A 27,213-nucleotide genomic window follows, 5' to 3' on the forward strand; every position below is an offset into this window, starting at 1 on the left:
AAATGTCCTTGATATCCACTCTCTCTGATCAGCTCTCACCTTCAGTGAAACGGAATATGTGACCAATGAAAAGTCATCAAATTCTTTGAATATTTTATTTTTCTTATCATGATTTTTTTCAACTCACACATGTCATATTTTACATCTTTGCAATAAAACATGAATACAATAGTTTTTAGGGTTTCATAGATCCAAAAATATTTAACCTTTTTTTTTTTTTTTTTTTTGGATACGCAAGTCGATAGAGTATGTGCATGTGTGCATTTGATCAAGATGGCTTCACACATACAGTACATCTCACATTTCCAGTACGTCTCCTCCCTCCTTCCCACCTCTATCAGCTACAGAATCATGATATTGCTTACAACTGTGAGGTTGTAAAACGTAATAATCACACATGAGCTCATGTCTTGAATACAAACATCAATGCACGAATAATCCCGTAGGGAAAATGGACCTAAACAAAATGGCAGCCGACCAGAAAGAATCAAGCTAATAAATAATGATATGTGATTGGTGCAAAGTGCAAATACAAAACAAACTTTTACAATGATTTGATTCTTTTTTTTAAATAATCAACAAATGTGGGTAAGTGAAGTTTTCCTTTGCGCTATCAGTCTTATTCAGCCTGAACCAAGACTATATGTACATATTTGACAAAACAATCACCAAATATACAAAGGAAATCATGTCAGTCTTGTGGTTGTCATCCTTGCTGGAACTGGCAAGATCTCTATCATTACCATCTCCGGCAAAACAATCATCATCCATGACACTGCCGGCCATTATTACCATCAGTCTTGTCAACATTATAATAATTATTACACAATATTTTACATACAGCAAGTCAATAATAAATTAAAGGTGATAAGCGCAGTTTGTGTAGTGAAAGAACAAGTGTAGACTCCAAAGGAACCAGAGCCTTATATACATATAAATCAGATTTAACCCTGCTGTGGGTAAAAGAAAAAACAAATAAAACAAATGTAGTAAAATAACCTAAAACCAGGCAATTAAATAAGGTACAGTAGAATTAAATTAAATTTTAACCCCAGGCAAATTTTCTGTAATGAATTTACGATTAATCCAATAGCACCGGTTTTAGTAGGTGGGGCTGGTTCATTTCTGATCATTTCAGTTTCGACACATTGAAGGAGTCTTAAGTTATGGTGCACCCAAGTTATTTGCCACATTGATCTTCCTTAAAACAAAAACCATAGAACAAAATCTTAAAAAAAGGAAAAAGAAAAGAGAAAACAAAACTTAGGTTCTTTGTGAAGCTAAAGCGTACCAGGAACCACAACTGCACCAGTCTTGTGAGAGGTACGGGTATGACTGACCTCTACAAGGTCTGCTTGTCTTGCTCTTTTTCCCCCATTCTGCAGTCTGTTTATTTTAATAGCAAGTTTTGGTGTGTATCTTCAGGGTATTATGTGTCAGTGGTTACACACATGTGTGTACGTACACGTATTCCACCAGCGCTGCCACATCCTCTGATCGAGTAAACTTCTAAAGGGAATAGAGCCTAAGGTCCGGTACTTGTTTTTCCTTCCTCTTAGTACCTGTAGTTTCCCTGTGTTGCAGATACACAGCTGATGCTCTCCTCTCCTTCATGTTCCTCTCTCCTCTCCATCCTCCTCTTACTCAAGTGGTCCACCTCAGTACCTGTTCTGGTGTTCGTAGTGCCAGCGGTTGAAGTCTATGTTGAAAGCCACAATGCTGCCGGACGCCATGCCAGTGATGAGAGTCCTAAGCGGAGCACACAGAAACCAAATTCTTACATACTTAACTATAAACAGCAATATTTTTAGAGCTGCAGGGCATCAAAGAGTTTAGTCACTGTATATTTCCCTATTCGTAGGACATCATCTGAGGTTTGGGTAAAATAACTACCCTGCTGTTGATTGTTCAGTATTCTCTGCCATCCCCCTAGAGATGACCTAGTTTCCGCAACAACAGCAGCGCCTAGGAAAACAGCCCCAATACCTGCCCTCTTACAAATGGTTCACTGGTGGCATCTACTTCTGTCTGCCACAGTGGCACCCTGTCTGTTTTACCTCTGGTCGTGTGAGAGGTCCATTGCACGGATGCCGGCGTCACAGCCTGGATAGATGTAAAGCTGTTTGAAGTCGCACGCCTGCCACACCTCCACCACTCCGTTGTCACCTCCTGTCACCAAGTTCTGCCCATCACTGCTCAACAGGATTGCCTGGATGGAAAAACAGGATGCTCAGGGGTTTTAGTGAGTCAGACAAGAGTGGCGGCTGTTTTCATGTGATGTAAAATAAAGTTACAATAGTAATCAATTCAAAAAAGTATTTTTACATAAACAATATTAACTCGGACAGTCTCACCCGGGTGGAATCGTTGACCTCCATTTGGGCTAGCAGTTTTCCATTTATGCTGAAGTTGCAAAAGCGGCCTCTCTCGTAGTAGATAATACAGTGGCCTTCGCTGGACACTGAGATAAGGCGGGGCTGCTGACACAACTCTGGTCCTTCTAGGGCCCTAAGCAGGTCCCCTGTGATAGTGTGGACTAGACATGGGCCCTCTGTAGAACAAGCCAAAGTTTATGAACAAGGACCAAAGAATTTTATGATAAAATGCTTTTTAATATGTTATCACTGTGTTTTTTAACTGATATTCCATATTTATTATGCACATCTTCCAGACACAGAGTACATAATATAATAAAACACATACCTTTAGCCCCACTGATAACAAGTCCCAGCTCAGCACAGACAGACACACACACCACCTCATGGTCATGTCCTGTCAGTACTGCCCTGGGAGCAGGATAATCACCTGAAAGAGGAAACACAGTTACAGACATATCACATGAACCTGTGCTTAGCCACCTCACACTCCTGCAGGGCACCAGTGTTTTCTGAGCTAGGAACATACTTGTGAACGGACAGAGTCACGTAGAGACAGACACGCTGTCTCCATTATACCACCACTTACTGTTGTTGGGGTTGTCCCCTATAATGTGGTGCCGTCCACTCCAGTACCAAAGAAGAAGAGTGGCATCTCTGGAGCCTGACACGATGTAGCAGTCTCCTCCGATGTACGACTCTGACCTAGCCAGACACGTCACCACATCCCAGTGGCCAAAAACGATCTGGGTCAATTTTCCTATGGAGAAAACAAAGTGGTTTAACTACATGGATGATAATACACTTGTCATTATTATGACAGGTTTAAATCTCTGTAATAATAAATGTGCCAAATGCACATATCTAAACAGCCCACTTTAAAGTTCTGACACAGCTAGATCGTGCAGCTTTAATAAGGAACCAAACAGCTGACAGGTAAGAGTCAGTTTGTACAGAACTTAATGAGCATTGTCTTATAAATAATACAAAACTTACCAGTTTCAGTGGAGTAAACACGGAAGCTCTTGTCCCAGAAGCCACAGACCAGGATGTAGCGGTTGTCGGCAGTAACAACAAAACAGTGTGTGTTGATTTGGATGCTCTGGTCCACCAGGTCAGTGATCTGACGCTTGTTCACGCCTGAGTTGTTTGCTTCATGGGTGCACAAGATGTTAATAGGTTAATGAGGGCATGGAAATGCAACACAGTTAACAAGCTACGTTGTGAACTTTAACCTTTCCTCATAATTCATCACTCAGGTCAGTGTTTTATGTAACAACAATGATGTTAACCCCCTCTGGACTTCCCAGACAGCGTCTTAGCATTGTACATAAATCCCCAGTCTATCATGCAATATGCTGACTTCAGCCCCATTAGTGACCTTGCAGCCCTCATTATCTGCTTATATAAAATAGGATCTGTAATATTATTGAGTTAGTAATGTTTTGGAACTGTAGTTGAAGGTAATTCCACAGTTTAATATTTTATAAACTCATCTGGGTAGAAGCTTTTAGTATTATCCTGTGGTGAAAGATTTTTGTACACTGACCTATGAGAGGATCCATCTCAATGGGTAGATGATGAGCCTGTTCTAGAGAGTAGCCTGGAGCTCCACGGAGGCCTGAAGGATTTAATGGTCAAACATTACAGACATATACAAACACACAAATAAACTCTAAATTAAACCCACTCATATTATCAACTGATCATAAGTGTGATCATTAAGAGAAGTCACAAAAACTGCCTGAAGGGCCTCCGCAATCATATGACTTTGAAAAATTACACCTAGCCTGCTGTGTTAATGAGGTCATGCATGAGATTTAATGAGGCTTTAATTAACCAATATTTCTATGTCAACATATAGGGTGTAAATAAAAACAAAATACTAATATAATGCAATTATATACAAAAATAAATAAATAAAAACAGTGGACTTAATAACTACCACTGAAATTAAGCAATATCTCACTGAGTTCATTAGTTTTACAGGCATCAATAAGTAACAGCAGTTATAACTGCATAGCTACATTCATTATCTCATTTATATTATTATTTAGTCATTTAGTCTATAAAATGCAAGTTAAAACTTCCACTTCCATTTTTCAGATTCCAAAATGATTTTAAATTGCATTTTTCTAACCGATTAACATAAAATCTTTTGTCTATTCTACACATTTGAGAAGCCAAACACAGTAGAAACGCAGTACATGCTGTTTAGCTGCACAGAAAACCACATGCAACTGCAAATATACATCCTACTGTACACAAGCACTCACCAACTGTGTTGTGCCAGCGGTTGACAGCAAACAGCCGGCTACATGTTACGGTGACGGCTGCAGGTATGCTGAGGTGAGGCAGTGTGTTCGCTGCGACATGTGTGACGGGAGAGTTTGAGGGGAACTTGAGCACCATGATGACATCCTGCTGCATCTGATCCTTAAACATCAGAGGACTCTGGGGAAGGAAACACTGGTGAGACAGACAGAGAAAGAGAGGACAGAGAGGAAGGGAGAAGGGCAGGGAGAGATCGGGGAGGAGAGGGGGGAATGGAAATGTGGGAAAAGGGAGAGACAGAACAGATGGGACAGAGGGAGGGAAGGGAAAAGGTGTATTAGTGGGAGCACAGGGTCAAAGCTGGTACACACACTGAGGGTAGCTGTAGGTGGAGGTACTGTTTGATCAGGATTCAGGATTGGCAGGTTTGGGTTGACATGGATGGATCTGGTGTGGAGACACTGAGGTCTCGGCTGCTTAAGCAGGGTGAACAGAGAGGCTAAAACCAGGTCAGAACATTACATACTGCACTTGAATGTAACATAATCTCCCAAATGGTGGTAATACAACCATTTGTATCTGTTGACTATAGACTAAACTGAATTTGTGTAGAGGACAACAATGTGTTAAATATACTATGAACATTTAATATGTGCAGAGTCAAAAAATGAAACCAGTTTAATAAAAAAATATAATAATAAAAACATTTATTTCTGTTACAGTCTGTACAGTAGCTCTGTAGCTAAAGTCTGAAAACTGTGCAAATCATGTTTTTCACAAAAGTGAAATCTGTAGAGAAAAAGAGTGTGAAACTCAAAATATAAGTTAAATTTCTTTAGGCAGGCAAAGTTGTCTCACCAGGTGCATGGCGGAGGAGCGAGGTGGATGTGGCTCTATCAGCAGCTGGGAGGGGATCTGACCACAGACCTGGATCTGTGTCTCTATCATCTGCAGTCAGAGATGAGAAGATGTTTACAAAGGACAGGAAAAGAAGGGTTACACAGTTTTGAGAAACATAAAACAAAATATGATAAAAGACCCAAAGACTAGTAATCATCTATCTCTAGCTCTATACTGAATCAATCCGATGCTATTGCACAGTCTTGAAGAAAGCTCGAGGAGGAATGAGGTAATAATCGATGTATCAGTCAAACAGCAAACAGTCGTGTTAGAAATTACCTCACGTTGCGCAGCATCTAAATTGTCTAGGCTGACGGCTCCCTCATAGGATAAGAAGTTAAACACGTTGAGAGCTCTGACTGCCTCTGGCCCTCGCTGCTTGTAGCCAAATATTAGATCAATCCACTGGTGGAGCTGGCACGACACAAACTCACTCTCCAACGCCTGGTCAGGTGCAGAGAGAAACAAAGAAAATAATAATTAAAAATTTGTTCAGTGTCCCAGTGTTCAGTGATTCAAAACAAAAAACTTTTTTTATATACATTTATATTTTACAAAACACTGCCTGTGTCTCTCACCATCCGGTTAATTCGGACAAAGTCTTCAGGTTTCTTAGCCCAGGCTGGAAGCTCCACGTCACACACAGGAACTCCATCATCGCGCACCCCGAGCTCGTACTCATTACTGTTGACGAACATCTCAGGCAAGTAGTAGAACTCTGGGATGAGCTCCTAATGGACACCACAGTTGAACACTGTTAATGTTTTTTGTTATTATATACACCACTGCTCAAAAGTTTGGGATCACCAGGAAAACACCTTTTCTTATGCAATTTGCAAACTATTTTATCCTTTTAACAAACAATTAAACTTGATCAAATGATTTTTAAAGAATTATCAACATTTTTGTATAGAGGCCTATTATTGACCTATTATTAGATATTCTCAGTTCTCTGCATCAATCTCCTTGTAAGGCTGCTAATTTAAGTTAGTCATTTTATAAGGCTAATTGAATATGAGAAAACTCTTTTGCAATTGTGTTGCACAGCTGATAACCATGCTAATAATGGAGCAAACAAGGGAGCATCGCATTCTTCAGGTTAGTTTGGTACCTGAACATCAGCAGTTGTTCGCCAGAAAGAAAGAACTTTCATTAGAGACCTGTCAGTCTATTGTTGTCCTTAAAAAGGAAGACCAGGTCCTCAACTAGCAGCTGCACTAAATAGTACACGTCAAACACCAGTGTCAGCATCATCAGTGAAGAGGAGACATCAGGATGCTGGACTTTATGACAGAATTGCCCATAAAAAAAAATTGTATCTCAGTCTGGCCAATAAAAAAAGGCTGAGTTGGGCAAAAGAGCACAGACATTGGACGCAGGAAGACTGGAAGAAGCTTGAGGTCTTCGAACGGATAAACATTTGTGAGACGCAGAACAAATGAAAAGATGCTAGAACAGTGCTTAATACCTTCAGTCACACAAGGTGGAGGCTGTGTGATGGTCTGGGTATGCTTCAAGGTACGATTTCACAGTGGAAAATTGGCAGCTAGAATGCCTAAGGTCTGCTAGGCTGTAATTGCTGAAAAAGGTGTATTTTGGATGAATGAAAAGTTTAAAGAACATCTTTATTCTTTCTTACTCTGACAATGTCAGCATGTTCTGTTCTTTTGCTATATTTCCTATTCAGACTAATTTCATGTGTGTTTCCTTGTAAAAAAATAAAATATCCAAGTAATCTCAAACTTTTGAGCAGTAGCGTATATTATTTATTTAGAATATACTTTCAATTTTTTTTTAATTGTTTTTCGATAATCGTAACCAGTCGCTTTAGTAGGTGGCACCTTCGGCCCTTCAGGAATAGCTACCTTCACATCAGCTGTGTCCCTCTGGCAGTTCCTCCACGAGCGGCCTATTCCAGAGAAGGATCTGTCTGGATGGTCAAACTTGTTGTCATTTGCGTTGAGAAAAAATGTGGTGAAGGGTTCCTACAGACACAAGATATCACCATCACAAACATGCACGCTTTGTAGCTCACGTGTAAGTTGCTTCAAGCTGCTTGTGAAAATGACTATGTTTAAATGTAATTGTTGTAAGTGGGTACTCACTATTCTGAGCATCCACATGAGTGTTGAATGAGCAGTAGAGTATAGAGTTGTATAGTGGTGAGAAGGCGCACTGTCATCATCCCAAGTCTCATAGCGTTCAGCATAAAATGCTGCTCGTTTGGGATTCAGCGCACCGATTGGCTAAAAGAAAGCAGGCAGAAATAATCAGCGTGAGACAAAAATGATAAAAGAAACCATAAATGCAGTTCTTTCTCATACTTTTTCATACTATAGAAAATGGTCAATATTTAGAGAGTAAAGCCACGTAGAAATATCATTAGTGATATTATGTGGTTTCATTTTATTTGTGCTCTGGTGGAAGTGCAAGAAAGACAAATTCCTGCTAAGCCTTGCTACAGTATTTGAGTGACCGGGCCTAAAAAGTGTTTTACTGTTTTTTCAACGTTCATAAAGTGCACTAACCTTGGAGAGGTCTCTGAAGTTGCCAGGTAGTGTGAGATCGAGCTCCTCTGAATCATAGTTGGTCAAGACCCAGGGGAAGACAGGATACTGGTTTAAATCATTATAGGTCCTCCCTGCAGGGACAAAAGGTGGACGGGAGAGGAAAAACAAAACATGATGCAACATTATTCTGTTGCAGTTGTGTCATACATGCTTTGGTGCTGGTCCGTTTCTGCGTCAGTGTTGTTATATCACACACTTTAGGAATACAGCATGATTACTTGACATAAATTTGAGCTTGATGTTACCAGTTTAATACTAGACTGGAGTGCTAGACTGGTACACAGGAGTGAGAGCCATTAAAGAAAAAGCTGTTGATAATCTCCAGTGATTGTTCATTACTTATACATTGTGATTTTGGCTCCATTCGAATAGCCATATACTTGTGTATGTAGATGTTTTTACAAGGTCGAACTGGTGACTGTTGTTATGCCATTAGCAGCCAAGCTGGTAATGCAGCTCACAAAAATGAATGTTATTCAAAATTCAGATGTCCCTGTTTCCTATCTGGTCTTTTCAGTAAAATATGTATTTTATTCATGCATACTGACAGAAATGAAACATCCAGAGCAACCACAAACACATTTATAAAAATTTCACAAGAAATGAGCTACAGAATGTCAACATTATTATGGTGTGAGAATAAGGAAGACCACGTCAGACGGTGTGTATTTGACTGCCAACTGGTTTATATATTACCTAGATGGTCAGATGCACAATAGCAGACTTGGTGTTAGAGGAGCTCATACGTCATGGCAGACTATACCTGCAATAGTGTTGAGGAACATGAGGTACTCAAAGTTGGAGATCTCTCTCCTCTGCCAGCGCTGCGTCATGTTGGACGACTTGAAGAGCTGACGCGGGGTGGCCAAGGAAATCCGCCTGGGATGGGGCAACATACACATGTTGAAATAGCTTTGTTTTTATTGAAAAGAACAAACTGACACTCCAACACAGAACAGTGGTGGACCAGCTGATTACACTTTGCACCTACCTGGCCTGTGGCAGGCCATAACTCGTTCCCACCCCCACCCGTGGGAGGCTGTAGACCACCCTTTTGACTGTGGCTTGGTCAGGGAAGTTAAACATCACAGATGCTGGAAAGAGGCAACACACAGTTAATACGTTAGAAACACCGAGTCATTCTCATACTCATATTTAATTCATCTTAAAATAAAGCAGGTGTCTAGGAAGGCGTCTTATACTTGGACATTATTTGGAGCTGCAGGATAGGAATTAGACATAGACTACAGGCAGTGTTAGGGTTCTTCATCCTGAACTAGACAGTAACTAAGTACTCCACCGAAGAAGGAAAGATTGAGAGGAAATTCATGAGAGAAAACACATTAACATGAAGAGGCTGCACCCCATTAATATGCACTCCACTCTGCACTCACTGCATTTGCAAAGCTATTCTAGAGTTTTTATCCGAACAATATTTACACTCAATAGTTAATTTAGTACTTTACTGCTTACAAAGATTAATTTTAAACATTTGCAAACAACATTTTGATACTGAATTCTCTTTTTTTTACTTTTTCTGAAAACACATGTTATGTATTATGGTGCACAATACATTTTTCTAATTATGTACCAGGAGAATTTATTAGAGATCCTTGCTATAGTTTGATGAGTTGTAGTGATGCCAAACAATAAGATTTATGCAATTTAGGCTTTGGTAGCTGAAGCTTAAAATACATATAGGAAATCAATACATTTAAGTGTGTTAATGAAAACATATTGTGTGTTAATAAACATTTTTGATTTACTTCTATTGGCCATGAAGACCTCAAGTCCGGTATTCTGCAGCAGGTAGCGTCTAGAAAACACGGCTCGGATCTCGCTGAACATCCATTTACCATGCAGACCCTCGGAGTAGGCCAGCACCTGTGCAGGATGTATACAAATTAAAAATAACATTTTAACAGAAGGAAATACATACTGTGCATAGACAGTACAAGTATAAAACCTGTTTTGTGAAGTGAGGTACAAATGAACTAAACATTCAAATGAGAAATCAGCCTTAATATTCCTAATATTATTTCCTTTTACATACACAACAACAATAACAAAGAAAAAAAGCTCATCCTCACTTTAGCATCAGTCTTCTTGAATGCAGGGTCGTCTTCATCCACCTCAAAGTAAATCTCAGTGGTAGTGATGGACAGAGTGCCTCGAGCCACCACCACTGGAGCTACCAACTGAGCTGGAGTACTGAGAACAACAGGGCCTGGGGGTATAGTTGTATTACTCATGTTTAACTACTTCAATTACTCGTAACACTGACAAAATCATAATACAGAACAGCAACAAGCAATCATCACACACAACAGGTAGTGCACATTTTGAGAGTAATTTGAACATTGATTATTTGATTAGTCTACTCTGGCTGCTGTTGTAAACAAAGCAATAAGTCAGAAATAACCGTATTAAATCAGGCTCTGGGTCTGATTTGCATCAGCATTCACTTTTAGTATGTAGTATGATTTGATCTTCTTGAGTCAAATAAATCAGACACATGGTTAGTATAGCAGCACGTCTTTCTAATGTCCAACTTGCCTTTGGAGGTAAAAATTCTTGGATGGAAACGTACTAAAAACAAAAGGTCATAGGTAATTTACTGTTCAGTCGTACTGTATCACTGTATCTCCATTTGTGTGTGGGCTCCTGTATTTGCATCTTACCTGCAAGGTTGTCGATCTCTTTTTCCTGCAGCAGGCTGACTGTGTCATCGTCTCCCTCCAGCATTAATTCAGCTTCTGGGTTCTGGGTGACCACTGATTGGCTGCGGAAAGTCTTCTTCGACTTAAGCCCCTCCTCTTCCTCTTCTGTACCTGCGTGTTTTTTTAACTATGTGTGAGAGGGTATGTATTCTGTATGCAAAGAGCAAGTACAACACGTTAATATAAGTGCTTATTACACACCGTAGTCGTCCAGAGCTTTGAGTGACACATCGGCGTGAGTGGATCCAAAGGCGTTCCGCACGAATCTCCGTCTTCTCCTCAGGTCATCCTCCCAGTAGTCTAGGCGCCAGAAGTCATGTAATTGACTGAAGGCACAGAAAATAAGGAGCAAAGATGAATCATTTCAGTGGTGGGAGGCAAACAGGCTGTGCATTTTGGGACATGGCCTTCAGGGAAAATGAAGTTAAAGGTTGTGATGAACCTGAAGTAAGAGGTGACATTTATGCAAGAAAATTCCAAATTTGATTTTCTGTGGAAAAAGGATTTGAATAAAGGTCTGTATTCAGCTATGAAGGTGAGTTTGACTAACCATCACATCAGTAATTCTAAGATTTAATCAGTGTGATGAAGAAATGTTGTCAATGTAAACAAATATGAAAAATATCATTGGCACCAGAAAACTTCAGTAACTATTTTACTTTGCTTGTTATGGCAGTGTAAGAGGCGTTTAGTAGCAGCCTGCATGTTGCAGTAAACAATTTACTTCATCAGCAGTGACATGAGAAGGACAGGCTTCAGATGCTGCATGTCACATGCCCTCAATTTAAAAATCACATGGCCTTAGACTGACTGCCAGCCTGAAGGCAGATCTGGATAACAAGCCATCATTGATGTAATGTGTGTGTGCGACTGTGCTAAATAAGGAAATCAGTCTCACACAAGCTACCAGGCAGATATGGTGCTAGGATTCAGCTACAGTACAGTATGTGTGTGTGATGTAGATGATGCACATGCTTTACAAAAATAATCAGAATGGATCAGAGTCACAAACTGAAACAAATGTTGATGTAAAATGCTACATTTAATATATGTGTACAAATATAATAAATAATATACAGTGGTAAGATGATGTGTAGTGATGGACAGTTCTGACTTAACAATCACTACACAAACTGATGCTGTTTTTCCATGCGAGCATTTATCAAGAGTTAAACAACATCTTGTGTAACGGTAATCTAAAACAGCCCAGAGAACAATTTGACACATAGTTCTTTGTATCTTCCTCTCACCTCTGTGACATTGTCCCCCATGCTCCGTGCTTATTGGTCAGGATGTTGAGGATCTTCTGTTTTAGCTGGTTGGCAGTCACATGGTCTCTGTGCTTAGCAGCACTAATGAGGTGATCACACATTTTCTCCTCCTCTCTCCGGTCCGCAGCATACTGGGCACAGTTAGACTGGAGGAGAGTGGGAGGTAGAAAGTTAAAAAAGAGAAGCATAAATAATGAGAAACTAGAGAACAAGAGATTTGTGTTTATGAAGAGATGATAATCAGCAGAAAACAATGAGCATTATGTATTAGCTGCTTTGGTACCGTCTCATATCATGACAAACATACTGTTGTTATATAAATAAACAGACGTCACGTCATGTGAGGCTGCTACTTAAAGTGCTGACTAAAAACAGATGTGGTGCTCTGTGTCTGTACCTCAAATTCAGCGTGTTTGTGTACATCCTCAGCCCTCTGTCTGTTTAGGATGAACTCTGCTTCGTTGGCAACACGCACAATATGATCCTTCATGGCATGGCACAGAAGTCTGGTAATGGAGTGAGAAACATGCTCAACCGACAACAATGACAGGCATCAAAATAAAAACACCTCCATTTAGAAAAGAAGACCCTGTGCAACAACAGAAGACAATAAGACTAGTTGATGGTTTGCTGCAGAAGCTAAACAACACATGTAGACAACAGCATTGTATGGCATCCTTCTTTTATTCTTTTGATGTACGATATCTTTTCTATGTTTTCTACTTTAATTAGATTTTGTACCATCACTGAAATAAACACATTGAACTAAAACAAACAAGATTACACCCTCTGAAAATAGACCAGCACGAATCAGCTGTAAACTAACTGCACTTTAATGATTCGGCCTCCTACTGAACACACATGGCACTGTGCACTTATCCTGGCAAGGTTCTCATTAGGGCTCTATCATGCCAATTAGTTGTTAAGCACTGATAACAGTATTGATGTTAATGTGTGAATCACAGGGAATTATATGGGGCGATAACCTGTGTGATAGATTACCTTCCCTCATTAATGAGCTCTATGAAGGCCAGCCCAGCGTTCTTCTGAATGGAGTTTTGCCACTCCTAGGATTAGAAGACACATCAACATTTTTATTCACTCTTTTTACACAGATGAAGTAAATTTTCTGGAAATGTAATGGAAAACATGTTTATAGTTCAAACATCTGCAGACGTCTGCAACTGGCAAACATGAATAAATATTTAAGGCACTTATTGCAAAAAACTAAAACCATTGTACAAAATAGCAACTTCTTGTATACTGTACTTAGTGTGAATAAATACAAGATAAAAACTGTTTTATCGATCAACAGGAAATATAGCTTCTTTAGTTACTATCACCAATCTATGGGTTCAAAGGCATAAAACGTCTTACATGTGAATGACAATGCACCCGTCTAAGAGCATGTGAGTGTCTTATGTGTTGGTGCATATGAGAGTGGAGAAGGATCAGAGTGCTGCTGAAAGCCTCGAACTATCAGAACTCCATTAGCTCCACTAGCTCTTAAGGCTGTGAAGGACACATGGGAGCATCTCCTGTTACATCTCCTCATTCAGAGGATCGATATCTGGGCTAGGGTTAGCTCTCCCGGGCCTCTAATGGCAGACTAGGCCGGAGCCAGGGGTAACACTATACATGCTGACGCGCAGCCCGGCAAGAGAGTAGAGGAGTGGGAAAGGAAAGGGAGTGGTGAGAGGAAAGGGCATGGAGAGCATCACAGAAGATGAAAGCAGTTGTCACTGAAACACTGAGTTAAAATGCACCAGAAAACCAGAGGGGTCTGATGGTATATTTGAAGATGGTGAAAGAAAAAAGGAGAGAAGAAACAGAAACCGCTGTCAAGACACGAACTGGGAAAGAACTGAGGAACTCCTCCAAGGACAAGAGGCCAAAATCCAAAAGAGAGATGGGTTCGACAACAAATTTCATAACATAAAAGAAAAAGAATAATGGTCACCTACAACATGGAGGGAAAGCTCTGTAGTGGTAAGTGCCTCTTGCTGTCTATGGGTCTCCCAGTGTTAATTAGGAAAATAGAGATAATGGTTTTGAATTCACTTTGGATGAATTACTTTTTGCTATTTTTAATTAAGCTGTGGTGCCTCTGTGATTTAATGTAATTCCTAAAAGCAACATCCAGTAGAAGACAAATATTGGGAAGATGTGTTTGCAGCTATGATACTGATGAGGGAAAACTATGGTGTGATGATGCATGCGAGCTGATATTATATTACATCTGCAATGCGCTCATTGCGTAGCCTCACAGGGCAAATCAATAACTCAACAGCTTCCATTCAGTTTAGCTGACTGCTATAGAACAAATTACAAAAATGAGCTAGAAACAGAACATATAGGTGTCAAATTGGGTCATATGTGTGAGGACAGTAGAGAAAAAAGGAGAGGTGAGAAGTTACTAACCTGAGAACAGAGCAGCATTACGAGCTCCACCACTGACGTGCTTGACTTCATACACACCAGACCTGCAGCATAAAGCATCAGCACAGTCAGGAGCCTCTCTTTCTATCTCTCTGACACACACATACTGCGAGAAACAAAAATATCATCAAAGAAGACACTGTAGTGTCAGTGGTTTCTGCTATTGTATACAGCCATCATAGTCAACTTTATAAAAACACATGCCACAGGGAAGACAGGAACAAACAGCAGAGAGAAAAGGCAAGGGAGGAGAGAGGAGGAGATGGGAGAGAGCAGGAAATGAGGAGAGGGTGAGATCAACACAGAGACTGTGGGTCATGAAAACAGGACGACAGGAAGCAGGTGGGCAGAGGGAGGAATGGATCACATTTAGTACAGATCTATTACTGTAGCAGAATAAATGCTAATATTAAGCATAATCTGATCTAAACATTCTGACATTATCTAGCTAGCTGATTAAAAAGTATGCAAAATACAGATTTCATACCTGCTTGACGAATGAGTGAAGCAGCAAGCTTAGACATCCACTCGTTCATCAAATCTCAACGAATCACACATACACTTGTTCACTCACTCGTGTCTTTTACACAAACATCACGGTGAAGGACAGTTAATGAAGGGACTCCACAGAGAGACGCCAGTTAGAGAAAAAGGAGCCGTGTACAGCACCTGTACCTTCTATGAGCAGTTCCTGCCCATGGCTACCCAGCAGCGTCCTGGACAGGAACGGCGCAAAGTCGACAAAAATCTCCCTCAGCAGGGGGGCCACCTTCTCCAGAGCGCGCTCGAGCTTGGTGGTGATACTGTGGTGGGGGAAGAAAATGAGAGAAAGATGAAGAAAACGGGAGTGAAGATAAAATAAGCAACATATAGATGGAGGTAGAAGAGCATGTTGGGAAAAACTCAAGGACATGCAAGAAAGCAATTCCAGGACAAATGACACAGAATGAAAGAAAGGGAAAGGGCAAGCTGAGAGACCAGAAAGAAAGAAACAAAAAAAAGTCTGAAATGGACACAGACGACACAAAGTGCACACAATCAGAGAATGTGTAATGGTGGTTTGGAATGAAAGCGCTATGCCTGGGTTAGTATTGGTAAGGTCACCTACAGTTTAAAGGCTAATCAGTTTGAGTGCACCTTGAAGTGCAACAAAAGCTTAAACTGCAAAAACTCTCCTTATTTTAAACTGCATTAGAAAATACTGTATGTGTTGTATCTTAGCTCATAAATGCTACACGCCTTTGTTTTAGTGCCTTTGCATGAGTGCAGGTATATTTCACGTGCAGAGCAAAATACTCCTCTATCCTGTGTTAGTTAACAAATAGAGCCATGGATGGCAGTAGCCGTACCGTGTGGTTTCTGAAACAGACCTGGGTCACTAGTTTTAACCTCCTCAGTGATTTGTGAGTGATTTTTGTGAAAGTTGCAGTGGAGGTTAAAACAAGCATTGGAGTTGTTTTAAGCAAACCGAAAGACTGCTTGACTCAGGTCTGGTCTTAAGTTTGGGGTTAGTGTGACAAGACATCATGCCAGAAATGACAGACTTGACTAAGTTATAGTCAGTAAAAATGTGAGCTGTTGTTGTCCTAAAAAAAGAAGCAACGCTAAGTGTTGAGCTGATATCTGTCCTTTCTTGCATGGCATTCTGGGAACATTTAGTAGTGGCTGGGCGTAGCAGAGGGTGTGTGGTGGAGGTGGGGCAAAGGGAGGAGGGGGACAGGACGAGAATCTCCTTGCCTAAAGCACTGTCCTGCATCTCGGGGAGCTGCCTGGAAGCCTGCCAGAGAGCTAAAAGACTTGAGCTCAGGGGGCGTCTGACCGCTGCGCAGCGCACACTGCGCCACCTCACAATAGGCACTGCAATACAAACCACACACACACAAACACACATGTACAGACATGCACACCGATTAAGAAACACATACACACACACAAACCGACTCACTCACGTGTGTGTGTGCTTTTAGAAGCAAATGTTACTGCATATATGAACACAAATTGTCTAACAGGTCTAAGCTGAGAGAGAAATCTTATAGTACACACACCTACGTAGTTTAAACAAATTACGTAGTACTAATTCTTCTATTGCTATTTCCTAGTCATTAATAGTGTCATTTTCCTGATGCATTTCCTGTGCATCAGATGCCTACAAACAGAATGGAAACACAAATAAAATATAGACTTACTTATTGTGAGAAGTACTCTGAAATATCACAACTGCTGAATTTAAACTTGGGTTAATAAGTAGTGATATGTTCGTGCTCATCCACTACACTATATTATGATTGTGACATTAAAACACAGCCATATCAGGAATGAAGAGCATCACAGTGCAGACTGGCGAAGATGTCTGGACGGTATGCGTGCATATTAGCATAGTATAAGAGCGTGTGTTACCACAGACATAGCAGTTTGAGCAGTTTTGAGAGTACTATAATTTTTAGTAACTTTAAAAAACAAACATAAACAACTGAATCGGTATATTATTTAAATTTTTAATCATTCGTCACCAAGTACCGTGTAATTAACAATAATAATATACTGACTCAATTGTTTATGTTTGGTTATTTTGTTTAAAGTGATTAATTGTGTTAACATGTCAATTCTTATAATTATCTAAACATGACATTTTTTGCAATCCTCCTTAGAAAAAAACACATGCTATCAAATATTTACGGCCCTACAAAAAGCTGTAGATGCACCCCAGATAACCCCAGATTCCAAGTCTAACCCTTCTGTAAAATATCACTGACAACTATGAGAGTGAACTACTCATGAGAATTCTTACCTACAGTAAGTGTGATGTGAAATAGGTAGGGTCGGGAATGAAATGAAAAAGGGACAGGAACCCAAGAAAACAGACAACATCAAAACAAAAGCCAAAAAGAGGAAAAAAATAAAGAGCGGGAGAAAGTGAATGGATGAAGAGATTAAAAGCTTTTGTGATGGCGAGATTGCTGACCTCATATTCTCCATAGTGTCTTCTGGCATGGGTGCCACCGTCTGCACTGCTGGCAGATTTTTGCTAGTGGCACCGTTGACAAATGACGAAGAGGAGGAGGAGGAAGAGGATGCAGAGTCTGCAGCACCTAGATAGGACAGAGACAGCAGCGAGAGCAATGAGAAATATGACAAGCATTATAGTAACATGAGTCAAGTGAGACCAAGATTAGTGTGCAGGATAATAATAAAGGAAATGTTTTAATGTCCTGATCAGCTGCGCCCAAATTCAATTTGGATAGTATTTCATCGGACATGCGGCCGCTTGTGTTCTGGTAATGTCCTCCATTTGTGAAAATAGCTTTGCAATCAATATACAGAATCCATTTCAGGGAACAAATACCTTCCTTGTCCATTATGCATGTATGATACAGTGCAATGTCTGACAGGCTGACAAAGCATTGAATACAAATCCCCTCTGCTACAATGGATCTGCTGAGTATGATGCTGTGTAGAACAGCACCAATCTGCATGTCAGCGGATGTGCATTTGATTCTTACCTTGTTATCCTGAATAAATTCATATTAAATTCAATAGCTGGTTCAAAAATATGTAATAAATATTAAATTCATTTTCTATATATTTTTTGCTGTACTGTCTGCAGCTTCATTTATTTATAGGTCGAAACTAATCATGAAAGGCTCTGCAGCCACTATTGGTTCAGTGTGTTTCTATTGTAGCTGGTCCTGGCTGCCTAGGGAAAGCGGAGGAAACCATCAAAAAGGTTTTTAATGAAAGGAAATTCATCCTTGCTTCGTCGAGTAGGATTTGAATGGCTTGAGGCCCTTCACACAAACACCTTTGTCATACTGCAGGTGTCTGTCTGCTGACTCTCCTGAAAGGCTCAAAAGACGCAGTGCAACATTTGTATAGCTACAAATATCCATTAAATACAGGTGTACTATATCTGTGCATTATCTCACACCTGTAGTGTTGATCATGCTCTTGGGTGTTGCTGTTGCGGCAGCAAAAATGTTTGGTGTGCTGCCAGCAGTAGCTGCTCCACCAGTGGTGGGTGTGCCCACTGTGTTGACTGACAGGCTGCCAGGTGGTGGCTTTTTGACTGGAACCACAACACTCCTGTAAGAGATAAAACACAAAGGTATAAAACAAAAGTAGATGCCTAATATTCACTATTAAAACCTCCTCAGTGATATCCTCGCTCTGTGTCTTGGCCAGTTCCCACAGGGTGTGAAAACAACAGCAGACTTTAATCACTGAGATCAGCTTCAGATGTGCAGGTATGTTTAAGGTTGATTCATGCAGGAAGCATTTAAATCTAAACAGTAATACATCTTTGTTGGATAAAAATATGCAAAAGTATTTGCTATGAGTTCATTAGAACCCATGAATCACATCAATCAAGGCTTTCTGCTCAGGTCAGACAGGCTTGATACAGCCCTCTATAATGCACACTGTGTTCAATCAATAACCTTACTCTCAAGGACTGCCACAGAACTGCTGACTAACTGTCTCAGACATGAGCACATTTTCAGAAAGTGGAGTGTCATGTACATGTTTACACTTTGAGCAAGAGGGAAAATGTAACACTATGTGCAGATCGTTTATGTCCATTCAGCAGCAATTTCTCTGCATCTATATGCTGACGAATTCTGAAACTGAATGATTTTACTCAGATAGTTCACAGCAAATTTAAAAATCTACTGAATGCAATTTTGTAACTGATACCATCCAGAGCTTTGTTCAAAGTGGAATTTTCTGGATAGTAACGAGTAAATTATTTATTATTATGTGCAGCAACTTGATAAACAGCACTGCCCCAATATGCTTCTGTAAAAGATCATTTGGGGCTAAAAAAAGATTGACTTGTTAGGTTAAATTCTGACTCCAGTATGTGTGTCTGTTTTTCTGCCTCTTGTCAAACAGCATTTGGGATTGACCTGTCAAAGGAGTGGAACTGCATGGGCAGCATAGGGTGTGTCTTCAGTGCGGGGTCTGGGTGATAGGGTGTTGGTCCAGACTCCTGTCCTAGCTCCCCACCATCGAGTGGAGCAGCCACCAAGCTCTTCAGGATCTCCTGCATTTCAGAGAGAACAACAAATTGGTGACTACACAAAGCTACTGAAACTGTGAGGGAGTTTAATGGCTTGACTAATTCTTACTTTAATTTAGTATTTCTTAACATATTTCTGACAAATCAAATGAAAGAAATCTAAACTTAAAATTTTTTTTTTTTAATCCAGCAGTGCTCCTAATAAATAAAATATAAATAGTGAAAGCATGCTTTTCTTACATAATACATAACTTTCTCCAACCTCACTAGAAGGAGCATATGTGAATTTTTTAATATCTTATTCAGACCTTGAATTAAAATAATGCGGGTAAAATGTGACCTAAACAAAGTGAATCACACACACAAATGCATTTCCTGACTGCACTGGGCCACATTTATCATGTCTGTGTCATCTAAAGCCTTTCTCAGAACCTCATTTAGGTCTAGATATTAATAGACAGGTCTGAATGGGGGTGCATACAGTCCCACCTTAACATTGATGCCTTTGTTTGTTTGACTAATGCTGGAAATGGACGAGGGTGGGGCTTGGCTGGCGTTGGAGGTGGAGCTGGGGTTGTGTGGAGAATCTAGAAGGCTCTCCTGTGACCTCCTAATGTCAGATGACAGACTACACAGCAGATCTGTGCCCCCTCCCCCGCCGCCTCCTACTCCCATGTCTCTGTCACGGTCTCTGTCTGTCTCTCTCCCCACCAGGCTGAGGCCAAGCCCCAGACCCATCTCCGAGCTATTCAGGGATCCAGCTGCATGGCCCTCGTCTCCGATGCCTGAGTCTGTGTGGGGGAGGCCGGCCCGGGGAGAATCATCCACAGGGGTGGGGGTCTGTTTGTCACGGTCAGAGAAGGCTGTAGATGGGTGCTCTGAAGGAATAAGGAAAATATAAAAAAAGCAGTGTGAAGGATAAACGGTGATATAATTACACATTTTTGTAAAATGTATTATTAGGAAAATCCACAACATATTATCTGTTTTAAAGTTTCTTGTTCAGCTATTTCCTTCTGCTTGTAAGATTCAATGTCTCTGACAAGTACTGTAATACCATTCTTCCTTTGTCACGATCTTTCTTGCTCTATTTTTCTTAACAGAGGTATTGGTGTTTGCCTGAATCCTGTATTAAGTGATGAGTCACCACTGGTTCATGCAAGGTTGCCCTTTAATACTGAGGATGTTGCAGAAATAGAAGCGACGACTCACCTGTACTAGTTGGGGAATTGATCTCATGGCGGATGCTTCTCCCTGAAAGGCTGGTGGACCTACCAATTTCTCGCTGGGGCTCCAAAATGTCCCGGTACTTAGATACCATGAGAACTGAGATGAAGTAGACAACTGCCAGCGCCAGAAACTGAGCCTGCTTACTGTCATCCTACACGCACACAAACACAATTTCAAGTAAAAACACAAAAATATTTTTTTACCTTATATTTATATTAATAACCAAACAAATACTGTATACGCTTAGACAAAAAAACACATGCTTACCACATCTCTGAAAACTACAGCTCGGAGACGATTGATGTCTACATCCTGCAGCAGTCTGTCTGGATCCTGCTAAATGTGGAAGGCAGAATGTCAAATGTGGTGTGTCATATTATGTATGTCTGTGAGAGATTTTAAGTTTTGTTAGCAGGATGTGTATTTCATTTGTGTGTGTGTGTGTGTGGTACCTTGCTGGTAGTGGAGGAACTATGGAGGCTATCCTGTGACTTGCTGCTGGTTAAGGAGGACTTGCAGCTTCGATCTCTCTGTCTCTGTCTGCACTCCAGACAATTTCTCACTGCCACACAACACACTGATGGAGACAGAGAGGAAGAGCAGAAACATGTAAGTATCATACTGTACATGATGACAGAGGAGTCTACTTTTTATATATTCTGCTGCAAAATCATTTGTGGTGCATTACAGAAAAAAAAAACATGCAATACAAATTCAAATATAGAGCACCAAGACAACTAAAGGTTATTCTCATTATAGATTCATCTGATGCTTATTTTCACTTTCACTCTAAAGCTAAATGTTGCTATAATGTATGAATAAGAAAAGCTATAGTTTCTTATATGTAACTACCAGGATCCATATTTTGCTAGACTAGTAAGTCTGGCTTGTCTTGAATACAAATTTGCAATTACAAGAATATTTTGTAGTGCTAAATTAAATTGTTAAATAATTGACAGAAAAATCTACAAACATTTTTAAATTCATTTTCTAGAGAAATTGCAGAAAACACTGTTTTCAATTTGTATTTGTGAACAGCTGCTGTGTTTCCAATCATCAATGTGACAAGCATATTTTTGGATTTGATAGTTTTAGGTGAAAAAAGCAATCACTTCTGGGAAAATCTAAATTCTATGTTTAGTTATTTTCTGACATTTTATAGATTAAAAGATTTAGTAATCCACAGATTAATCAGCAACGAAAAACTGCTGTACCGTTACTCAACAAGATAAGCTATGTCGGATTCTAAACCTAGAACCAACAAGTTTGAAAGTTTGGTCACAATTTAATACATCAAACCAGCACACACCCAGGCGGAGACACTGCCTCATCAGACCCCCTGAAGACATGTTCTTCTCTGCTTCAATCTCACTGAAGTTGAGCGAGCTGGCAAACACCAACACGTCCACCATGGCCATGAGACGTGACAGGAAGGTGACCGCTGTCTCTGAAGACATGCCCTGTGTCGCCTCAATGTTCTCCAACTCCGTCTGGGATAGGAAGAAAAAATATACACATGCTTGCCAGTTATTCATTGAAGTAGCATGTATTCACAATGAACTGGATTCTCTTATAGCAGTTTTAGAAAGGTGGTGAAACTTTGCAGCATCCTCTGTTTTTGACAATAGAAGCAACAGTTGAAAATTGGTGCAGCTGGGTTTTAAGATAAGCACAACCACAAAAGTCATGGCTGGTTTACCAACAAATGTGAAAAGCAACCTTAAGTATCATGCTGGTGGGGTGAAATATGATGAAATCTGGCAATATGAGGTGTTCTACGCAACACAGAGGAAGTACAGCCTGATGACACACAGTTAATGGTAACAGTGGGATCATGTCAATAGCAGTGTAGAGACAAGTGAAGCGAGCCTAGATTATATTTCACATTAAAGTTCCCTAATATTCGCACCAACCAGTATTTAATTACCACATTTTCAGTGTATTCACATTGAAACATGGCAGGGGCTAAAACCCGCTACCAAACCCAATGTGTGGTTTGTTGTGTCTCTGCTTCACTAAGCAGGATGTGCAGGGCTGTGGAGAGTCGACCAAGTGCAAGCATCTGGAGGCTCGTCAAAGGAAGGGAGAACACACATTTGGGGGGTAACAGACACACAAGGTGAGGACAGAAGGGCTTGGGTTGGTGCTCTTAGCTCTTCTGGTGATGGTGGGAGTCTTAGGCTTTACGCACCTCTCCCCCTGCGCCTCCTCCCCCAGGAACGGGGGTCACCTCCTCTCTCTTTGACCCCCTCTGGGGTCCGACTCCTCCTGCCTTCTTTAGTGTTGATAAAAATGGGACAGGCTTAGCAGATGCAACCCCCAAGTTCCTTTGGAGAACTAACATGCTTTTTATCTCATAAAATGTACTTTATATCTATATCTTCACCTCTAAATACAGTATAACTCCTCATACTTTTCCATTTATCAGCATCGGTGCACCAACTGGATTTTTAGTCTATTCTACTCCTCTGAATTGAATAATATTCTAACCATGTTAGAATATTATATCTTTGAGAACAAAATACACTGAGGCAGAGTGATCAATGTATACCCACAATACAAACAGAATAAGGGGGATATCGATTAGCAGCAAAGGAGCACAACAAATAGAAACACTATGGATGTCAGACAGGCAAGGGTTAGTGCCAGTCACAATGGTAAATAAACCAGAACAAAGTATTAGTAGAATAGAAAGAGAGAAAGAAACCGCAACTTACAGTGTTGGCACTACTCTTAGAACTCTGTACATGCAAAAACAGACAAAAACAGAAGACGAAAAAAGACAAGAAAATACACAGAGCACATGTAACACAGAGAGGAAAAGAAAAAAGGAAAACAATTAAAATTAAATAGTTATCAAACTATCAAATTATAAAGATTGTTAATTAAAAGGATTAGAACAAATATCAAATAAAAAATACTGTGCAACAAGCGTTAGGTGGACATATAAATATGCAGTAAAACAGATGAGAAGAATCCAGAAAATTGTCTATATTGTTTAATTAGTTTGGCCGCTTTTAATTCATTTCTGAAGTTTTTGTTTCAAATGTAAGTTTAAGTTAAAATCTTTAAGGCTTATAAAGTCAATTGTGATCTACCATGATTATATAGGTAAAAAAACAGATGTAACAGATGTAGGAAATTCTTTAACCTATTTAATCATGCTAGATCAACTCTGTCCTAAGCATGAGGGGGAATTAGCTTTAGAGAGTTCTGCAAAGTCTGCGTTTGGCCTATGAAGCAGCCGTTGAGCTGCACTTTTCCCTCCTTCCACAGAGGGGTGGAGTAGAGCCACTTACAGAAGGGGAAGTGGCAGCCGACAGCAGAGGCAGGATGCCTCCACAGGCAATGATGATGTTGTCCACCATCTGAGAAATGAGGTGGATAGTGTTGTGGACAAAGATGATGTTCTCGTTGCTGTTCACAAAATCCATTACTGACTTGGTGGAGTGGCTAAAATAGAGAATAAGAGTAAACATAATTATCTGTTCACTTTTTGAATATCTTAACTCTAATCTAATTATACAATTATGTGCTTAATAGAGATGCATTGAAAACAAGGCATTAAGTGCTAGCAGTGTAAATTTATGACATAACTTGCTGTTTCAGTATAGTTAGCATGAGACACACACCTCAAATGCTCTAACTCACCTCCTCCACACATGCACATCCGTCTCCAGAGCGAAAAGCAGGTCAGTGAGCAATCTCTGGTGCATAGGAGACCACTTGAATTCTGGGATGCGGAACATGGTGGTTCGTGGGCCGGGACTGAACTGCCGCCGCTGCTCCTCTGTCATGGGCATGCCTCTGAAACCCAGATCAACTCGTAGGTCCCGCTCCAGCTGGGCTGCAGTACGACCTTGAAGGGCCTTCAAACGGGAGCCAGGCAAAGATATGAGGGCTTTCAATGGATCTCTTAAGTCTAATATAAAACTTGGCATTCATACAGTTATGAAATTCAATTTCATAAGAGAAACCACATAAGACTATCTGGAAGTCCTTATTCTGTCTTCAGTGATCTATTAAGGAAACACAGCTTACAGTACGTGCGTGCAGACACTCTGCTTTTCGCTTTTCTTCTCAGAGAAACTGTCCTTGGCTGAACTTTTATACCTATCTATGCACACAGCTGATCACACTGGGGCAGCAGTGACCTAAACTAGAGCCAACCTCTCATTTGGAAAAGTAAAGCTTTCCTCTCAGCCCTTAGTCCCACAGATACGATTTCGTTTATTAAAAATTTAAAGTAACATTTCAAGAGAAACAAACTGTACATATAAACTTTTGTACAGCCTAATTGACCAACTTATAAGCAAATGTGAACACACCTGAGTAGTTGCAGTAGTTTGGATCTTTTTTGTGTCCTTGTCTTTCCCATCATCTGACCTCTCAGTATCAGAGGTGGTGCTGGCTGTGTCTCCACCAGTCTTGAGCCCTGCTGCTTCTCCCTCTGCCCCAGATGTGCCCTCTCCGTCTGGGAAATCTGGTCTAGAGGCTCCCTGCATCTGGGTTTGGCTCTCAGCCTCAGCAATGGAGCTGATGTCAGCAAGAGGGCTCTGGATCTTGAAGGGCCCGTCCTCTGGAAGTTCCCCAGATGTGTGGCTTTGGGTCTGTGTTAAATCAGAGCCACAGCTAGTCATGTGGGCAAGCAAGCTGAGGTCATCACTGGCACTGGTGGTAGAGTGAGCTGGGACTGTGCTGGATGATGTTGTCTGGTCTGTACTCGCCAGTACAAGGGGGTCTGTAGCTGCCAGAGCTGGAAGCAGCTTCTCATCAACCTGTAAAAGATAAATGAGGTAATACAAATCAAAAGAACTCTGAGGCTTAAGGGAAGGTTTCAGAAATATCTTTTTTTAATAAGATGAAAGACTAAAAGGAACAGAAATGAGCACAGTGACTGATTGGTGGTTTTACAGACTAGGTCAGGAGGGGAAGATGTTGCTCCACAGATAAAAATTTAATTTATCGTAATAATCTTCAGCCTACCTTGCTAAAGAGAAATCCATTGTTGCTCGGGACACTGTCCTTCTCGTCAGCCAGTGTGATGAGTGGACCCATGTTCCCATCATCCTCAAGGTTGACACCCGAAAGCCCAAGGCCCGAACCAATCCCAACCCCTGAGCCTGCTGTGTCGTCCTTAGAGGCCAGACTCCCATTCAGGTTCTGAACCACAGCGCAGTAAGCACTATCCAGGAGCGAGTCCACCTCTACTAGAGGTCCATTCTCCATTCCTCCCCCACCTCCTCCACCTACACCTCCAACCAGGCCTTCAGGAGACAAGTCAAGATCATCTAGCTTCACTTCCGTTGCCTCTACTTTCTCTGCCTTAATGTCCACCAGCAGGTCGTGGACCTCCACTCTCACCCCTGGAACAGCACTCTGCTCTCCAGGCGTCAGGGCTTCTCCGTTGGGTCGCTTCACAGCACCTTCTGCAAGGAGGTTACGCGAGTCTCCTCCAGCCCCCTCACTGTACTCTGCCTCGCTCTCAGGTGTTTGCGTCTGGGAGTTGTCATCAATCTCCAGGTTTCCATTGACAACAGGGGCGGGTGTAGCAGAAAGCCCAGAGATGGTGGACACAGAGCCTTTCTTGCCCTTCTTCATGTTTTCCTCCTCCTGACGTTGGTACTCCTCATACATCTTAGCCAGGTACTCCTTATGGGCTTCATAGGTCACCTGTGACAGATGGTGGAGATATAATTGGATATGTGATCAGAACATAAGCAGCGACAATACTTAACCTGCACATCAATAATGTCTTCACCAGGGAGTTCATGCTCATAGATCATCTGCACCAAAGGGCAGATGGATAAAACTAGGACAGTAGCCTAACAGGGCGATTACACCATCATCCATAATGTCCCCACACTTTGCACTGCCAGGAGCAAATAGGTGAGTTAAATTTCCTCCACTAAACAATAAAAAGAAAGAGGATTGGAGAGAGGATCTTGCTGGTCTTTAAACAGTCAATATGTGCAGGTCAATACCTTATTGTTCAGCCTTTAGAAAAGCTTCAGTCAATGTATCAATATCAAAACATTACACCAGTCAATATTTCCAATATTATTCCACAGGGCAAGGAAAAGCTATTCAAAGATTCTTACACTAAAATCTGACGTCTACTGTGGAGGAAATATCACAAAATACATTTGACACACTGTTCATCAAATAATTAAAAAGTCCAAATATCCCACTCTCACCTTGGAGTGTGCGATGGAGAGGGTATCAACCCAGACCCTCCACCCGCCCCATTCATATTTGATGGCATGGTAAAGTAGGATCCTAAAGATGTTGTAAACCATCTCAGTTATTTTCTGCTCCTCAGGATTCTTGGGGTTGATGTATCCGAGGGAGAACATCCAGTCCTGCCACACAGAGCACTGCAGCAGACAGCTGGTACACAACACAAACAACTGCATGTAA

General features: G+C 40.9%; 1 protein-coding gene across 12 annotated transcripts in view; it reads right to left on the reverse strand.

The window, feature by feature from the left end:
• Positions 1-230: 230 nt before the first annotated feature.
• Positions 231-27,213, reverse strand: part of nbeaa (neurobeachin a) — a 77,362-nt gene continuing 50,379 nt past the window's right edge. Inside the window, exons 21-61 of one of the 12 annotated variants that reach the window (XM_026370882.1) lie at positions 26,991-27,183; positions 25,780-26,466; positions 25,122-25,571; positions 24,445-24,662; positions 24,093-24,246; positions 23,511-23,534; positions 22,103-22,283; positions 21,246-21,370; positions 21,061-21,129; positions 20,776-20,944; positions 20,053-20,441; positions 19,451-19,587; positions 18,475-18,629; positions 17,512-17,638; positions 16,287-16,406; positions 15,219-15,352; positions 14,532-14,593; positions 13,113-13,177; positions 12,508-12,616; positions 12,090-12,256; positions 11,041-11,165; positions 10,801-10,950; positions 10,676-10,708; positions 10,210-10,346; positions 9,886-10,003; positions 9,111-9,213; positions 8,883-8,998; positions 8,078-8,190; positions 7,655-7,795; positions 7,415-7,534; positions 6,128-6,280; positions 5,829-5,993; positions 5,508-5,597; positions 4,652-4,844; positions 3,925-3,996; positions 3,372-3,527; positions 2,965-3,135; positions 2,704-2,805; positions 2,355-2,551; positions 2,058-2,209; positions 231-1,749 (exon numbers count right to left, since the gene is read on the reverse strand). In XM_026370882.1, coding sequence (XP_026226667.1) covers positions 1,659-1,749; positions 2,058-2,209; positions 2,355-2,551; positions 2,704-2,805; positions 2,965-3,135; positions 3,372-3,527; positions 3,925-3,996; positions 4,652-4,844; positions 5,508-5,597; positions 5,829-5,993; positions 6,128-6,280; positions 7,415-7,534; positions 7,655-7,795; positions 8,078-8,190; positions 8,883-8,998; positions 9,111-9,213; positions 9,886-10,003; positions 10,210-10,346; positions 10,676-10,708; positions 10,801-10,950; positions 11,041-11,165; positions 12,090-12,256; positions 12,508-12,616; positions 13,113-13,177; positions 14,532-14,593; positions 15,219-15,352; positions 16,287-16,406; positions 17,512-17,638; positions 18,475-18,629; positions 19,451-19,587; positions 20,053-20,441; positions 20,776-20,944; positions 21,061-21,129; positions 21,246-21,370; positions 22,103-22,283; positions 23,511-23,534; positions 24,093-24,246; positions 24,445-24,662; positions 25,122-25,571; positions 25,780-26,466; positions 26,991-27,183 — 6,433 coding nt within the window. In that variant the 3' untranslated portion in view covers positions 231-1,658. The remainder of the gene's footprint in view (positions 1,750-2,057; positions 2,210-2,354; positions 2,552-2,703; positions 2,806-2,964; positions 3,136-3,371; positions 3,528-3,924; positions 3,997-4,651; positions 4,845-5,507; positions 5,598-5,828; positions 5,994-6,127; positions 6,281-7,414; positions 7,535-7,654; positions 7,796-8,077; positions 8,191-8,882; positions 8,999-9,110; positions 9,214-9,885; positions 10,004-10,209; positions 10,347-10,675; positions 10,709-10,800; positions 10,951-11,040; positions 11,166-12,089; positions 12,257-12,507; positions 12,617-13,112; positions 13,178-14,531; positions 14,594-15,218; positions 15,353-16,286; positions 16,407-17,511; positions 17,639-18,474; positions 18,630-19,450; positions 19,588-20,052; positions 20,442-20,775; positions 20,945-21,060; positions 21,130-21,245; positions 21,371-22,102; positions 22,284-23,510; positions 23,535-24,092; positions 24,247-24,444; positions 24,663-25,121; positions 25,572-25,779; positions 26,467-26,990; positions 27,184-27,213) is intronic. The other 11 variants (XM_026370880.1, XM_026370883.1, XM_026370875.1 and 8 more) reach the window with 11 other exon arrangements.

Source organism: Anabas testudineus, chromosome 14, assembly GCF_900324465.2.
Source record: "Anabas testudineus chromosome 14, fAnaTes1.2, whole genome shotgun sequence".
In the NCBI taxonomy this organism is placed as follows: domain Eukaryota; kingdom Metazoa; phylum Chordata; class Actinopteri; order Anabantiformes; family Anabantidae; genus Anabas; species Anabas testudineus.